General features: G+C 38.9%; 1 protein-coding gene across 4 annotated transcripts in view; it reads left to right on the forward strand.

The window, feature by feature from the left end:
• LOC139953899 (battenin-like) overlaps positions 1 to 17,415 on the forward strand; it is a 74,285-nt gene that overhangs the window by 26,892 nt on the left and 29,978 nt on the right. For all 4 annotated transcript variants that reach the window (XM_071953501.1, XM_071953499.1, XM_071953502.1 and 1 more), the window contains exons 7-10: positions 638 to 672; positions 3,750 to 3,856; positions 10,956 to 11,007; positions 13,824 to 13,990. In XM_071953501.1, coding sequence (XP_071809602.1) covers positions 638 to 672; positions 3,750 to 3,856; positions 10,956 to 11,007; positions 13,824 to 13,990 — 361 coding nt within the window. The remainder of the gene's footprint in view (positions 1 to 637; positions 673 to 3,749; positions 3,857 to 10,955; positions 11,008 to 13,823; positions 13,991 to 17,415) is intronic.

A 17,415-nucleotide genomic window follows, 5' to 3' on the forward strand; every position in this document is an offset into this window, starting at 1 on the left:
TCCCCATTACTGGTTACCGAGTGAGGTTTTATGATAACTATTTTGAGTAATTTCCAATGTGTCCACTGCGTTTAAAAGCACTGGACACTATCTGTAATTACTCAAAATAGTTTTTAGCATAAACAGTTACTTGGTAACTGGTAAAGCCTTTTTGAGGTATGGTGGCCACTATACATGTACATGTACATGTAGGAGTGCATTTTTTGTTTGGATAAAAGATATCAATTTAAATGACTCCAATAATTCCAAACCATTTGTTTAATAGCACTTAAACTAGGGGAATAAAAGGGTAGCGACGAGTTTTTACATGGCCATTTAAAGCCGGCAGGCAGGGTTGAATTGCCGTGTGATTGCCTTTAGCGCATGGCAATGACCCTGCAAGGTTTCAAACGGACGTTTAAGAACGAGTCATTACTCTTTTATTCCCATTTATAAATGCCCTTTTCTTAAAAAACGTTAAAAAATACAATTACAGACACTTTGACAGTTGAAAAGTGGATATATAACGCGGAAGCCAGCCGGTTATAAACACTGGTCATTATCAACCGTTTAAACACACCAACGTGACGCGCTCTCCACCAATAGGAGTAGAGAAACTGTATGGGGTATTCATGAACTATGTTTTAATAACCCTCAGGTACTTGTTGGTGCATCAAACGCTTTTGGAGAAAAGTAAGTGAACCTTTTTTTATTTTATATGTTTAAGTTTTTTAGTGTTACGGAGAAGAATAAGTAATTTGTTTGTAATATTGTTTTACAAATCGTCTTCCACAGTCTAAATCTTAGCAGCGAAAAAAATGCTTTTGTCATGAAAAGAGAACGTTTCCCAATGTCAGTGTAATTTCCAAACTTTGTTCCTTTCTACCTCCTACCTCCCTTATCTTATACTTGCCTATTAAACTACTGCAACATTGTGTGGGCACACACCAACAATAGCAAACTTCAGTCCTTGTCTACTATTCAAAAGAGAGCTACATGTCTTCGTGTTTATTCTGTCTCTCATCCTTGAGAGCCCTCTGCCCCTCTCTTTAGACAACTCAATACTCTTAATGACATCAATAAGCTTCATATCGGGATCTTCAAGTTCATGTAGAAACTCACTCATCTGCCTCCAACCACATTTTCTTCATACTTGGCATATCTTATCTACATATTTATCCTACTAGGTCTTGTTGTAATCTGTACATTCCTTCCACTCCTGTATCCTACTAGGTCTTGTTGTAATCTGTACATTCCTTCCACTCCTGTATCCTACTAGGTCTTGTTGTAATCTGTACATTCCTTCCACTCCTGTATCCTACTAGGTCTTGTTGTAATCTGTACATTCCTTCCACTCCTGTATCCTACTAGGTCTTGTTGTAATCTGTACATTCCTTCCACTCCTGTATCCTACTAGGTCTTGTTGTAATCTGTACATTCCTTCCACTCCTGTATCCTACTAGGTCTTGTTGTAATCTGTACATTCCTTCCACTCCTGTATCCTACTAGGTCTTGTTGTAATCTGTACATTCCTTCCACTCCTGTATCCTACTAGGTCTTGTTGTAATCTGTACATTCCTTCCACTCCTGTATCCTACTAGGTCTTGTTGTAATCTGTACATTCCTTCCACTCCTGTATCCTACTAGGTCTTGTTGTAATCTGTACATTCCTTCCACTCCTGTATCCTACTAGGTCTTGTTGTAATCTGTACATTCCTTCCACTCCTGTATCCTACTAGGTCTTGTTGTAATCTGTACATTCCTTCCACTCCTGTATCCTACTAGGTCTTGTTGTAATCTGTACATTCCTTCCACTCCTGTATCCTACTAGGTCTTGTTGTAATCTGTACATTCCTTCCACTCCTGTATCCTACTAGGTCTTGTTGTAATCTGTACATTCCTTCCACTCCTGTATCCTACTAGGTCTTGTTGTAATCTGTACATTCCTTCCACTCCTGTATCCTACTAGGTCTTGTTGTAATCTGTACATTCCTTCCACTCCTGTATCCTACTAGGTCTTGTTGTAATCTGTACATTCCTTCCACTCCTGTATCCTACTAGGTCTTGTTGTAATCTGTACATTCCTTCCACTCCTGTATCCTACTAGGTCTTGTTGTAATCTGTACATTCCTTCCACTCCTGCCCTGTACTCCAGCAACCCTCTTTGTTTCTATCCTCGCTTGTGTAACTCTTTTCATAACAATATTAGAAAATGATCTAGTATTGTTAAAAAAGATTTGTCTTCTCTTCTCCAACTACATGTACATGTATGTGGCATTGCTCTTTGCTAGCCAGTCCAGCTCCCATCATCAGCCATTAAAGGAACACGTTGTCTTGGATCGTGTGAGTTGGTCTTGGAAAAGAGTTTGCAACCCTTTGGTATAAAATGCATATGGTTAGAAATATGTTGTATAAATTGAATATATAACGATCCACGCAAATATGCCTCGAAATGGTATGGTTCCCCTTATACGTCGCGTACTAACACGACATGCCATTTTGTGAGGCATATTCTACTTTAAAAAAAAAATTCTAACCATATCGATTTAATACCAAACAGTTTCAAATGCTTTTATAGACAAAATCAACCGATCTAAGGCACTGTCTCCCTTAAACATTAAAGTCACCTGGAAGTGGGATTTTGTCAAAATAAAGCTTTTGTCATTAAAATATGTGTTTTAGTTTCCATGTTATTTACAAATTTGAAAATAAGCCCGACCCGAGAGGGCGCTGTTCGTGATGTCAATAGAGGGGCGATGAATCGCATGCAGTGCCAATACAATATAGTGACGCTTAGAGCAAGCTAAAAACATGCCCTCAAAGTTGAATCAATGACTGATTTTTTTCAGGTGAGGCAAATGCTCCTTAAGGTTCGTTACGTCTCTCAGGTACCTTCTTGGACTTCCCCACTAGCTGGAAAAATTGTTGGGATGGCGTCATGTTTTAGAAAATAACTTTTCTCTTCATGTCAAAATGTGTAGTGTAGAAGCACGACAGCTCGAAGTGTTTGCTGCACAGCGCTGGAAAAGATATCGGACCGGACCACTTTGCATACTGACCCCATCTTTGGTTGTTTTGCTGCATCCAGCAGCAATACACCTGGTCGACATTGCCGGAAAAATGCAAGAAAAAAACTTTTTAAAAGCATAAAACTCACAACTAGGACTTGAATGTACTTGCACGTACATGTGTCCGATGTTCGATCTAGGCAAAGTCTGCCTCAATTGACGTCACAAAACGGGGTAGGCGGAGTCACCCCCACACAATTGTTTTGTTTTTGTTTTACATATAAATCGTTAAAAACATATACTCAAATAATTATTTTATTGTGCAGAAACATATACTCTAATGTTTGAAGAAAACAAATTCTATTTCCAGGTGACTTTAACAAATACTCGTTAGTAACATACATTTTTCTTTCACTGCATTTTTTTAATGTCTGTCTAGGCTAACTTCTAAAATCCATGGTTTAATCTGAAAGCCTATTTCTCTCTTATTTTGGTCCACATGTATTAATACTTGCCCTCCATCTTCTGTGCTTATTTTGTAGCATATCTCTGCTGTATTCTATCAATTTTATATGTGTTACATGTACCAATGTACTTATATGTTGCGAAGTAGGTTGAGTAGTTTAAAGTAAATATGACCTGAGTTGAATGAATTGATTAGAAATGAATTGAATTAGATTGAAGAACAAATAATTCCTCTTTGTATGCGAGACAACAATATCACTTTTCCCAATTGAGTTATTATTTGCATCTTTCTCCTAGTCTTGCTTTAGGATATCTATCTAAGTTTGACAGTAGTCATGTAACAGCTTGGGGCAGTGGATATGGGCTAGCAGGACTACTTGGGGCTCTTCTGTATGTGTTATTTGGTAAGTTTTATAAAGTACAGGGAGCATGATTTTGTGGTTTTTCATTCAAAGTTTAAACACAGTCCTTTAAGTAAACCTAATAAAAAAATGAGGTGCTTGTAAATACTTGTTTAGCACAGGCGAAAACAAAAGTGAAGCAGCTGTATACTCCACATTCAGGTAGAATGATGGGCAGTCTACATGCAGTACACTAATGCCCATTGTTATTTATCTGCAGGGATATGCAGCGTTTTTTCATGCGTGACCTCGGTTTGAAAACTAATTAGTCAAAAGGGCTTCTGGAATTCGGTCAGTTTCAGCCTTTGCTGAAAAGTCTCAACCAAAATAATGTACCAGTAAATTGAAACGAAGAGCATATCTGTCGTTATGTATAAAAACAATCGGTGCAACTCAAATTTTAAAAAGAGAAATTTGTACGTAAAAAATGGCTTCAAAAACAGAGAAAACAAGTCACAAAAACACAGAAAATATTCATGTTTGAATGTCGGCAACAGTCCCCATTTAGTATGTATGGATAGATTATTTCATATTCTACCAGGAAATGTTTAAAGCGAGACCGGATCGTTCCTAGTCCAGTCAGGATACAGCGATTTCCACCGTTAATCCAAATCTCACATTACGAACAAGTCAACTATTAGACAGAATGGTTTTCTTGCACGGGTGATTGGCTGACAATGACATCATCAACTGATAGGGCAGCATGCTGTTTTTCGTTGGCATGGTACCCGACCACCAAGCCTAAGTTAGTCAATAACAAAAGCGCCCGTCTATACCATGGGCTGAATGAGGAATCAGCTCATTCAGCCCCTGGTATAGACATAGTCTTGGGCATTACAGGTTGTGTAATGCGTATTCAATATGTGAACAACATGGCAGCGCCCAACAGTATGAAGTCGATCCTCGGTCGGACGTGTGAACGCGTGATAGTTTGCCTGGTTTGCCTAACCCTAAGGCTATGTGTAATGGCCAAAGGGAACGAAATGCAGGGATTTAAATTTGACATCTCCTTTTCCCAGTAAACAGCCAAATAATTATTGTCGTTATTCTGAAAAAATAGAGCTGACTACAGAAAACTAAAAAAACAGAAGTGCTTGCATCTTCGTCACATCAATTGTGTTTGTTTAATGGTTTCATACTTCCCAAATGATGTTGTGGGCAGATCACAGGAACCACAGGCAAACTACCCGCAGTGCATACTACCATGGAGGTAGAAACCTCCATGATACTACCGTAGTTTTACTACAGCAAACACTATTCACTGTACATGTACAAATTGTTGTTCATGCACCGTCTTTGCACATGTATAACTTGAGGGCTACTAATTTTGACACAATCACATGAATACATGAATACATGTACATAATATAGTCAGTATGTTATAATTAATGTTAATGTATTGTGTATAAAAACAATTGATACAGTTTAATTAAAATTATTTCTAAATAAATTACTTGTTCTTAAAATTGATTTCTGTATTGCCAAACACAAATTTTTCATAGAACGGTAGGTATTAAAATGATCACGTTTGAGAACAGGCTATAACAAGAATTATAACACCCCTTGCAAGTATTCTGCCTGCTCATTGGTTTAGAGCGCGTCACATGACATGTCTTAGTTTTGCTAGACGACGGCCGTGTGATAGTGCGTCTGTTTGCCATGCGCTAGTCCGAAGACTAGCACACGGCGCCGTGCGCTAGTCCGACAGACTAGCACACGGCGTGCAGTACCCGGACGTCCGTTGCGTGTACGAGGATGCTAAATTAATAGTCTGTAACCATTTCGGATTGCACGACACATACATGCAACACAGTAAGTAAAAGTGTTTGCAATCTGTATTCGCGTCGCCCGTGGATTGTAGCATTCAGGTCTGTAACTTAATAATAATAGTACAGTATTTAGAAATGTTTGGGGTGTTATAAAACAAATATTGACTGCTTTTACTCGTGCAATAGTTAAAAACTATGACTCCCTCGGTGATCCCCGGAGCGTTCTATTTTCCCGAGGCGAAGCCGAGGGAAAATAGAACGCTCCGGGGATCACCTCGGGAGTCATAGTTTTAACCATAGCACTCGAAGCAGTCAATATTTGTATATTATAACACCCCTTGCAAGTATTCTGCCTGCTCATTGGTTTAGAGCGCGTCACATGACATGTCTTAGTTTTGCTAGACGACGGCCGTCGGTTTGCCATGCGCTAGTCCGAAGACTAGCACATGGCGCCGTGCGCTAGTCCGACAGACTAGCACACGGCGTGCAGTACCCAGACGTCCGTTGCGTGTACGAGTATGACAAATTAATAGTCTGTAACCATTTCGGATTGCACGACACTACATGCAACACATTTAGTAAAAGTGTTTGCAATCTGTATTCGCGTCGTCCGTGGATTGTAGCATTTAGGTCTGTAACTTAATAATAATAGTACAGTATTTAGAAATATTTGGGGTGTTATAAAACAAATATTGACTGCTTTTACTCGTGCAATGGTTAAAAACTATGACTCCCTCGGTGATCCCCGGAGCGTTCTATTTTCCCTCGGCTTCGCCTCGGGAAAATAGAACGCTACAGGGATCACCTCGGGAGTCATAGTTTTAACCATAGCACTCGAAGCAGTCAATATTTGTATAATATCCCCGGGCGACTAGTGAAATTTGCTACTCAACTATTCATATCTCAAATAGTTGCGACTTCAACAAACTAGTCACAAATTTTTAATGCCCCAAAATGCATTGCGGCGTATTGTTTGCTGTAGGTGCAGTATAGTCAAATTCACGCTGAAAGGATTTAAGGATTGTGTCACTGTACATATCTAGGCCTGGGTGACTAGTGCGACACATTGTCACACTTTATGTAGTCGCACAGTCGAGACTACTAAAATCATTAGTCGCGCTGCGACTGCTTTTTTTATTCCTATTGAATAATCGTGCTGCCAAGTAAAGTACAAAAAAAGTCACGACTTCCTGTTTGGTGAACCGATTGTATCGCTTACGACTATTCATGGCAACATAATTTACTTACGAAGCACAATCAGTGACACCAGTGACACGACTTTACCATATTGCCCCTGCGGCAAACAAGTCGCGACTAGTGTCGTAGTCATGACTTTCTGAGGTGTGACTAGTCGAGAAGTAAATTTCACTAGTGGCCCAGGCTTACTGATGTCTGGTTGTGTTTCGTAGGTAAATTATGTTGTTGTGTATAGTCGTGACTGTTTGTGAGCGACTCAATTGGTGTGGTGGCTCGATTTACCGAGTAGGTGAATAATGGCAGTCGCAACTCGACTAAGCAACAACTAGTTGCGATTTCGACATCAATCGTAGTGCGTACCACTAGTCGCCCATCACACGTTTTCCCACAGCAGCATTTAAAGTGCACAGTTATACACAATACTGTTTGTACTATATACATTATATGTACTTGTGTGCACGGCTGAGCCTACATGTACGACCACTCTTCTACATTGTGAGGTGCAATGCAGTTTTCCTCTGATTCTCTGTGTCTCAGATAGTTTATGGCAGTTGAAAGACCATGTTGCTCATCTCGCCCAACTCTTCCATTTAGTTGTACATTTTCATAAATTTCACTTGGTGTTCAAAATAATGACAAACATCAACCCCAGTCCAAAAGCATCGGTTGCTAAGAGTATGCGCACAGATCCAAGGGATATGCATCTGTGTGCATTGAAGTGTTGGTGACTCAAGTCAGACAAATCCAACCTCACGTAAAGCTGGGCTCATACTACTCCTATGATGAACTCATACTTCCTTCGAATGCGAATGCGGAGTGGGTTTTGGTGAGGCAATACTTTTACAAACTGCCCTTCCATAAGTGTGACACACAAAAATGTTGCTTCGCATGATGAAATAGCAGGAAGAAGGAGGCCTACCAGCAACAAGTTTTGAAGTAAGGTTTGTTCAGAGCAAATTAGGTGATCACAAACAATAACTTCTTATGACTTTACAGGTTTTCTATACTTGAACACCCAGCAGGGTGGATACGTGCGCATTGCAAGTCTTATTATTATTATTATTATTATTATTCGATCAATATAAACAAGATTCTCTCCACTCACCACTTTGTGACACTGACAGTTACATAATGACTTGGGATCCATGACTTGCACAGTTGCAAACTTTGGTTGTATCATGCTCTAGTTTCCCCTAGTTTATTCACACCCGGACACACAGTCAAACTGCCTGCATGCAGAGGCACACAAAGAACTGACGGAGTTTATCGCAACACAGACCGTCCGCAGAGAGGGCACTAGCTGGTATATTTTGACATGTCGTTAATTCATTGCCATCGAAGTAGCATATCAATAAAGCTTCGGCTTCACTTTTTCATCTTTAGCATTCATAATCGTGAACATTATTCCTATATTTCTTACGAGTCTTTCTTAATGACAAACACGGAGCTGCCTATGCCGTGTAATCATATTATGAATGACCCTGGGTCACAGAACACTCTATGCTTATATATTACTAGGATCGCACGCTGATTGGTTCGACCGGTTCCGTTGGAAAGCTGAAGCAGAAAATAATGAAAAAGTTAACACAGCACTGCAAGAAGTCCAAGACTATGGTAGCTTGCCAGTATAGTCTAGATTTCAAGCTTGCCAGTATAGTCTAGATTTCAAGCCGTCCAGTAAACTAAATCATACCGTGGCGGGCGCGCTTTGGCAATTTACAACTGCGCGTAGTACACTCCAATATCAAGCACCATAGTCTTGGGCCAAGACTAGCTTGTAACATGCTAGTGAAAAAATTGCAGGCAGCCCAATATTTGTTTGGCTCGTCCAGCCAGCTAGTGAAAATAGTTGGGGAAATGTAGTTTATGTTTAAAAGTCCGAGGTGACAAATTTTAGTCTTTTCATTTTTTCTGAATGTCATCCCATTTGCGGTAACACCATGTGTGTATCTACTGGCCAGGTAGAGTGTGTTCTTAGAGAACTGTCTTTCTTTATTTTAGAGTAAATTTAGCGTATGTTCGGGATACTTCAAAGTTCTGAAGAGAACTGTTCTGCTTTTTAACTACTACGCGGGGCAGTATTTTTTTTTTAGGAGGGCGGCATGACAAAATTAAAATGGCCCCCTTCAAAATGACATAATCAAAATGGGGCCCATTTTTATATGATGTCATTGGATGTGAAAGCAACAAATGCTTGAGAAAAACCTTTTTTATTTTGACGATCTTATCCCCAAATGTTGGCCCTAAATAATACTTTTTCCATCGAAAACTATTTTCATGAATTAATGATTAGCAGTTTCATTGATAAGAACTTCGTTTGCAATAAAATCATTGAGATTCAACGTAGGAACTTTGAGCAATTTGATCAATGAACTTTGCCCCGCATGCGCTTGCCCTCAATCGGCGAAAGGTATACATGTTTGAATATGCTTCAAGGCTGTACATTGTACCATTCTTCAGGCTTGCGGCACACTGTGTGGCAATTCTTTCTCGTTTCGTGAATGTGCGTATTATGTTGAAGTCTACAATGGGCAACAGAACCTTGTGCACGCCGTTGATTCATTCAGCATGTGGTCGTGTGCCAATTCTTTGGCAGGGCGGCTTAAACTTTAGTAGGGCGACCCGCCCTCCCAAATTACTTGTGTGAAGAACACTGCCGAGCGGAAAGTATAGAAAATTGGCTGGTGTCGCAGAGTGGACCCTTGCGCCACTCTACTCAGACCAATACATGTATCATACATAAAACCCAGAACACAGTGACACCAGATTAGAAATAATAAAGAAACTACAATTAATAGAAGTACCCCACAATAATTTAGCTTTAACAATCTTCCAGTTTTGCACCTTTACATTCTCCACAGCTTAGGGCAATCCGTACAATATGAATTTCATACATAAGTAAATAAGTTTACATTCAGACTTTAATACAATGAAAGTTCCCTAAATAAATAAACAAACAGCAGAGCAGCGACATAGAGTTTGTAGTACGGCTGATTAAGTCTCGAAAATAAGTTTGCTCAGAAGAGTGGACCCCCGTCCCCTTGTCACCATCGGTAGCCCCACGTAAGTCTTCCCGCTGAAGGTGGACCACGCCCCAGAGGACCGTTCAGACCAAGTGTGGTTTAGTGTCACGGGAACTCCTGTAAATGTTACATTATAGGAAGCCCTTTACTACAAACAATTCTATTTAAACCCGGTAAAGCTACGCCTTCACAAATTTCACAATGGCCATACCCAAAAGATCAATTAAACAACAACAATAGAATCTTTTAGGCAAACAATCAACTCTTTAGGCAAAACAATAGTCAATGGCTGCATGCATTTTAGAACAAGGGACATTTAGTGAATAACCCATGGCTTGATTAAATCCCAGTAGAATTAGTTTAAAGTTACTCACAATGCCTTTGGCTTCGACACCGCTTATCCTTGGGTCCGAGATTCCCGGGAGGATTTGCGTTGCTGATGGGCCTCATAAAACACCCGCCGGACCCCTACCCGTGCTAGACGGGTCGACACGACACAGCCTCAACGCTGGCCTCGCTGTCCGCTGGTTCACACCCAAACAGTACCCTTCTCAGCACCCGCAACGCAAATCTCAACCACAATATAAAATTCCTTTGGTTTTATAGTGTACTCTACGAAACCCATTACAAAAGCAGCCCAAATGCATGACGGGACATTCCAACCATAGCGATTCAAACAATTATTTCCCCTCCCATGTTATGTATGCCTATAACAATGCACATTAACTATCAGCATTTTATGCAACATCTCACAGCGCAAGCGCCAATTACAGGACTGATAAAAATATTAATATTAAATATTAAAAATCAGTTAAATTTAACAATAAATTAAGGAAGTATACAAAACTTTGTGTGAGGTGATGTCATCCCTGCTAGATAAATGTACTCAAGGATCGTACACCTACATCTTCAAACTCTGATTTAGAATGTTTACATCTTCTACATCAGAGCCAACAGTTTAACGTTGGTTACAAAATGATTGCATTAAAACTGGTCACAAGTTGAAGTGGCTGGCTGATGTGTTAAAACTTTCAAAGGAGAGATTTCTGTTGTTCTTTTGTTTGGCCTGAATATTTGTAGTCATAAACTTTCTTAATTTTTGTTTGTTCACAGGTTGTTTTATTGATAAAGAAGGGGACCCTCAAGACATGAGAAATCTGGATAAGTAAGTCTCCAGTTAATGTATTGAATGTGCACCTCATGAATGTTGTGTTGTCAATATGTATGCTAGAGGCTGGAATTAGGCACATTGTGCCACCACAAGAGAGTCACTATAAGTAGTACAATGTACATGTATAACTGTTATTGCTAATAATCTTTAACTGATAATCATTTATTATATTCTTAAAGGCAGTGGACACTATTGGTAATTACTCAAAATATCATGAAACCTTTCTTGATTACGAGTAACGGGGAGAGGTTGATGGTATAAAACATTGTGAGAAACAGTTCCCTCTGAAGTGGCGTAGTTTTCGAGAAAGAAGTAATTTTCCACGAATTTGATATCAAGACCTCAAGTTTAGAATTTGAGGTCTCAAAATCAAGCATCAGAAAGCACACAACTTCGTGTGAAGTGTGTTTTTTCTTTCATTATTATCTCGCAAATTCGATGATTGATTAAGCTCAAATTTTCACAGGTTTGTTATTTTACGCATATGTTGAGATACACCAACTGTGAAGACTAGTCTTTGACAATTACCAATAGTGTCCACTGTCTTTAATACGAATGAACTGGTATTCAAGGGAGTTTCTCAATAAAATAAACCTATTTCCTTGTCCAAACCATAGATACATGTTTTGATATACATGTACATTTGTAGTATCCATTTGTTTGACCTCTCACATTTAAGGATGTGGGTGCTTTTTGTAACACAAAACACAATGTCCACAGATTTACATTAAACCTTTGCAGAGGCATCGCATAGTCAGTGACTGTACCATTGAAAACAATTGTGTTTGTACCATTGAAAACAAATTTTGTTTATACTTTTTTTTAAATGGTATGGTAGCAAATCACAGAATTAAGTTCCCTAAAAGAACATAGCTGATTAGCACTAATACCAGCAGATAAGCTCAATAATAATAATTAACGGCTTTTATATAGCCCCTTAACCCTAAAAGGGTCCTGCGAGGCACCACAGGGCAGGCCAAGTAAATTATAATCCTGCAAACAGTAAGAGTGTAAACAAAAATTAAAAGTTGTGACTTTGGTTGACATTTATTTCTTCTTTACAGACTTAACCCCTGTAGAGTTAGTCCCCGTTGAAATTTTTGTTTGCTTTTTTTCTGGGGATTCAGTGAACCTTTCTGGGTCTAGTTATACTGTGTTAGAAAAGTTAATGAGCAGCCAAAATCAGTTTTACATGCATTTACCACAGTTGCTGACTGTACAACCATGGAAGGCGTAGGGAAAATTGGCATACTGCAGAGCATGGTTAAACTTACACCGTTTGAAGGTAGTGGAGAGCTAACATTAATTTATTACTTGCTGAGGTGCTGTAGTTCTTGAGAAATTAGTAAACAGATGTCACAAACTTCTTCTGAGTTTTAGCATGTAAAATCGATTTACCATAACTGGCAACTTTGTATTACTACATGTACATGTACAAATGTATGTACATGTACATGCTAAAATCCTTATTTTTTTTCAAGAAATATTTTTGTGGCTTGTTTTACTAATTTCTCAAAACCAACAGCACCTCGGCAAGTAATTTTTAAGGGAAGCTTTCTACCATCATTATCTTCAAACTGTGTAAGTTTAATGTAAGTATGTGGACATTGTGTATTGTGTCCTATACAAAGTACTTGAACCCGTTAAGGAATTATCAATGAGACATGTACATGTAGGTGAGAGTCAAAGATGCTATGTCAGATTTTTTTAGCCCCAAACATTAAAAAATAGATTTTTTTTAGTGTCACCAGCTCTAACGAAAACAAGTTTAACTTTTACTTTAAATGGTCAGGAACCATAACAAAGATTTAAAACGTTTCTTATAAAACACATAAGAATTGGTCACGTGATATAATTTTGAGCACTTTATTTCACTGCTACTATTTCACTGCTTGCAACTTTCTCGACCCCCATCAAAATACCTCTTGAATTTTAAATCAAAATGTTGGGGTCAACTCGGCCAAAAATCTGACATAGCATCTTCCAGGGAAATGAGAGCAAATGTGACAATGAAAGAGGCTCCGCAAATGTATATTAAGAACCAATAAAATCAAGTAGTGATAAAACACTTAGCTATTTCACTGCATTCTCCAATTTCCAATTAACACACCGTATTTTAGTGAACATTTGTTGGGAATCTTGTGCATGTTTACAACATTCTTGTTTCAAATCCTGCAAAAAAGACAATGGGTTGGGGGTTCTTCTAATGCTGTTTCAGACATAAACAAATGTTATCCAAACGATTTAAAGGCAGTGGACACTATTGATAATTGTCAAAGACTAGCCTTCACAGTTGGTGTACATGTATCTCAACATATGCATAAAATAACTAACCTGTGAAAATTTGAGCTCAATCGGTCATCGAAGTTGCGAGATAATAATGAAAGAAAAAAAAACCTGTCACACGAAGTTGTGTGCGTTTAGATGGTTGATTTCGAGACCTCAAGTTCTAAATCTGAGGTCTCGAAATCAAATTCGTGGAAAATTACTTCTTTCTCGAAAACTATGGCACTTCAGAGGGAGCCTTTTCTCACAATGTTTTATACCATCAACCTCTCCCCATTACTCGTCACCAAGAAACGTTTTATGCTAATAATTATTTTGAGTAGTTACATGTACCAATAGTGTCCACTGCCTTTAAACAAAAACAAACTTAATCAAGATTCTAGCTAAAGTAATCACATTTGTATGACGCCCAATTGCAGAATCATACCAAGTGTAGCAAGATATTTGACACATTGTGTCTTGTTTTTGTAAAATATTTGTGTTTAAAAAATATTGATTTCTGATTATTTCTGATTATTACACAGGTGGGCATTCATTAGTGTTGCACCATTAGTCATTATATATTTGACGGCATCGTTAAAATTAATCAAGGCACCGAACGAAAGTGAGCAAGGCATAGTGGAGAGACACCAGAGTGAAGAGAGCAATAACTCATCTCAGGAGACAACTCCTCTATTGGTTAACACAGCAGGTCCATATTCTCTAACTCTTTTTAAAAACTTAAAAGTTTTGCAGAAAAGTGTATGATTTATTGCTGATAAACACAGACATGTACCCCTTCATCAATGTATACACATGTACCAATGTGAAGAGAATGTTTGGCATGCCTTTAGCATTAAGCATCTCAGTGTTGCCTTTAGCATTAAGCATCTCAGTGTTGCCTTTAGCATTAAGCATCTCAGTGTTGCCTTTAGCATTAAGCATCTCAGTGTTGCCTTTAGCATTAAGCATCTCAGTGTTGCCTTTAGCATTAAGCATCTCAGTGTTGCCTTTAGCATTAAGCATCTCAGTGTTGCCTTTAGCATTAAGCATCTCAGTGTTGCCTTTAGCATTAAGCATCTCAGTGTTGCCTTTAGCATTAAGCATCTCAGTGTTGCCTTTAGCATTAAGCATCTCAGTGTTGCCTTTAGCATTAAGCATCTCAGTGTTGCCTTTAGCATTAAGCATCTCAGTGTTGCCTTTAGCATTAAGCATCTCAGTGTTGCCTTTAGCATTAAGCATCTCAGTGTTGCCTTTAGCATTAAGCATCTCAGTGTTGCCTTTAGCATTAAGCATCTCAGTGTTGCCTTTAGCATTAAGCATCTCAGTGTTGCCTTTAGCATTAAGCATCTCAGTGTTGCCTTTAGCATTAAGCATCTCAGTGTTGCCTTTAGCATTAAGCATCTCAGTGTTGCCTTTAGCATTAAGCATCTCAGTGTTGCCTTTAGCATTAAGCATCTCAGTGTTGCCTTTAGCATTAAGCATCTCAGTGTTGCCTTTAGCATTAAGCATCTCAGTGTTGCCTTTAGCATTAAGCATCTTGATGTTGCCTTTAGCATTAAGCATCTCAGTGTTGCCTTTATTGGAGTCAAACATTTGACTCCCATAAATGGCCGACCGTGTTAGTCAACGAGTTAAAAGTAAAACTGTGCAATTTTGAGTGGTACTTATGTGGATCATTATATTCTACTTTTAAAACATCTTTCTAACCATATGCATTTCATAACAAACGGTTTCAAATGTTTTTTATAGACCAACTCGTCCGATCCAAGGCAACGTGTTCCTTTAACATTAAGCATCTTATTGGTGCCCTTAACATTAAGCATCTTATTGGTGCCCTTAACATTAAGCATCTTATTGGTGCCCTTAGCATTGAGCATCTTATTGGTGCCCTTAGCATTAAGCATCTTATTGGTGCCCTTAACATTAAGCATCTTATTGGTGCCCTTAACATTAAGCATCTTATTGGTGCCCTTAACATTAAGCATCTAATTGGTGCCCTTAAAATTAAGCATCTTATTGGTGCCCTTAACATTAAGCGTCTTATAGGTGCCCTTAACATTAAGCGTCTTATTGGTGCCCTTAACATTAAGCATCTTATAGGTGCCCTTAACATTAAGCATCTTATTGGTGCCCTTAGCATTAAGCATCTTATTGGTGCCCTAAGCATTAAGCGTCTTATTGGTGCCCTTAAAATTATTGGTGCCCTTAACATTAAGCATCTTATTGGTGCCCTTAACATTAAGCATCTTATTGGTGCCCTTAACGTTAAGCGTCTTATTGGTGCCCTTAGCATTAAGCATCTTGATGTTGTCGTTAACATTAAGCATCTTATTGGTGCCCTTCACATTAAGCGTCTTATTGGTGCCCTTAACATTAAGCGTCTTATTGGTGCCCTTAACATTAAGCATCTTATTGGTGCCCTTAGCATTAAGCATCCTATTGGTGCCCTTAACATTAAGCGTCTTATTGGTGCCCTTAACATTAAGCATCTTATTGGTGCCCTTAGCATTAAGCATCTTATTGGTGCCCTTAACATTAAGCATCTTATTGGTGCCCTTAGCATTAAGCATCTTATTGGTGCCCTTAACATTAAGCATCTTATTGGTGCCCTTAGCATTAAGCATCTTATTGGTGCCCTTAACATTAAGCGTCTTATTGGTGCCCTTAGCATTGAGCATCTTGATGTTGCCCTTAGCATTAAGCATCTGATGTTGCCCTTAAAATTAAGCATCTTATTGGTGCCCTTAACGCTAAGCGTCTTATTGGTGCCCTTAGCATTAAGCATCTTGATGTTGCCCTTAGCATTAAGCATCTTGATGTTGCCCTTAACATTAAGCATCTTATTGGTGCCCTTAACATTAAGCATCTTATTGGTGCCCTTAACATTAAGCATCTTATTGGTGCCCTTAGCATTAAGCATCTTATTGGTGCCCTTAGCATTAAGCATCTTGATGGTGCCCTTAGCATTGAGCATCTTGATGTTGCCCTTAGCATTAAGCATCTTGATGTTGCCCTTAAAATTAAGCATCTTATTGGTGCCCTTAGCATTAAGCATCTTATTGGTGCCCTTAACATTAAGCGTCTTATAGGTGCCCTTAACATTAAGCATCTTATTGGTGCCCTTAACATTAAGCATCTTGATGGTGCCCTGAGCATTAAGCATCTTAATGTTGCCCTTAGCATTAAGCATCTTGATGTTGCCCTTAACGTTAAGCGTCTTATTGGTGCTCTTAGCATTGAGCATCTTGATGTTGCCCTTAGCATTAAGCATCTTGATGTTGCCCTTAAAATTAAGCATCTTATTGGTGCCCTTAACGTTAAGCGTCTTATTGGTGCCCTTAGCATTGAGCATCTTGATGTTGCCCTTAGCATTAAGCATCTTGATGTTGTTCTTAACATTAAGCATCTTATTGGTGCCCTTAACATTAAGCATTTTATTGGTGCCCTTGGCATTAAGCATCTTGATGTTGCCCTTAGCATTAAGCATCTTGGTGTTGCCCTTAACATTAAGCATCTTATTGGTGCCCTTAACATTAAGCATCTTATTGGTGCCCTTAGCATTAAGCATCTTGATGGTGCCCTTAGCATTGAGCATCTTGATGTTGCCCTTAGCATTAAGCATCTTGATGTTGCCCTTAAAATTAGGCATCTTATTGGTGCCCTTAGCATTAAGCATCTTATTGGTGCCCTTAACATTAAGCATCTTATTGGTGCCCTGAGCATTAAGCATCTTGATGTTGCCCTTAGCATTAAGCATCTTGATGTTGCCCTTAACGTTAAGCGTCTTATTGGTGCCCTTAGCATTGAGCATATTGATGTTGCCCTTAGCATTAAGCATCTTGATGTTGCCCTTAAAATTAAGCATCTTATTGGTGCCCTTAACGTTAAGCGTCTTATTGGTGCCCTTAGCATTAAGCATCTTGATGTTGCCCTTAGCATTAAGCATCTTGATGTTGCCCTTAACATTAAGCATCTTATTGGTGCCCTTAACATTAAGCATTTTATTGGTGCCCTTGGCATTAAGCATCTTGATGTTGCCCTTAGCATTAAGCATCTTGGTGTTGCCCTTAACATTAAGCATCTTATTGGTGCCCTTAACATTAAGCATCTTATTGGTGCCCTTAACATTAAGCA

The sequence above is a fragment of the Asterias amurensis genome, chromosome 22, assembly GCF_032118995.1.
Source record: "Asterias amurensis chromosome 22, ASM3211899v1".
NCBI lineage: Eukaryota > Metazoa > Echinodermata > Asteroidea > Forcipulatida > Asteriidae > Asterias > Asterias amurensis.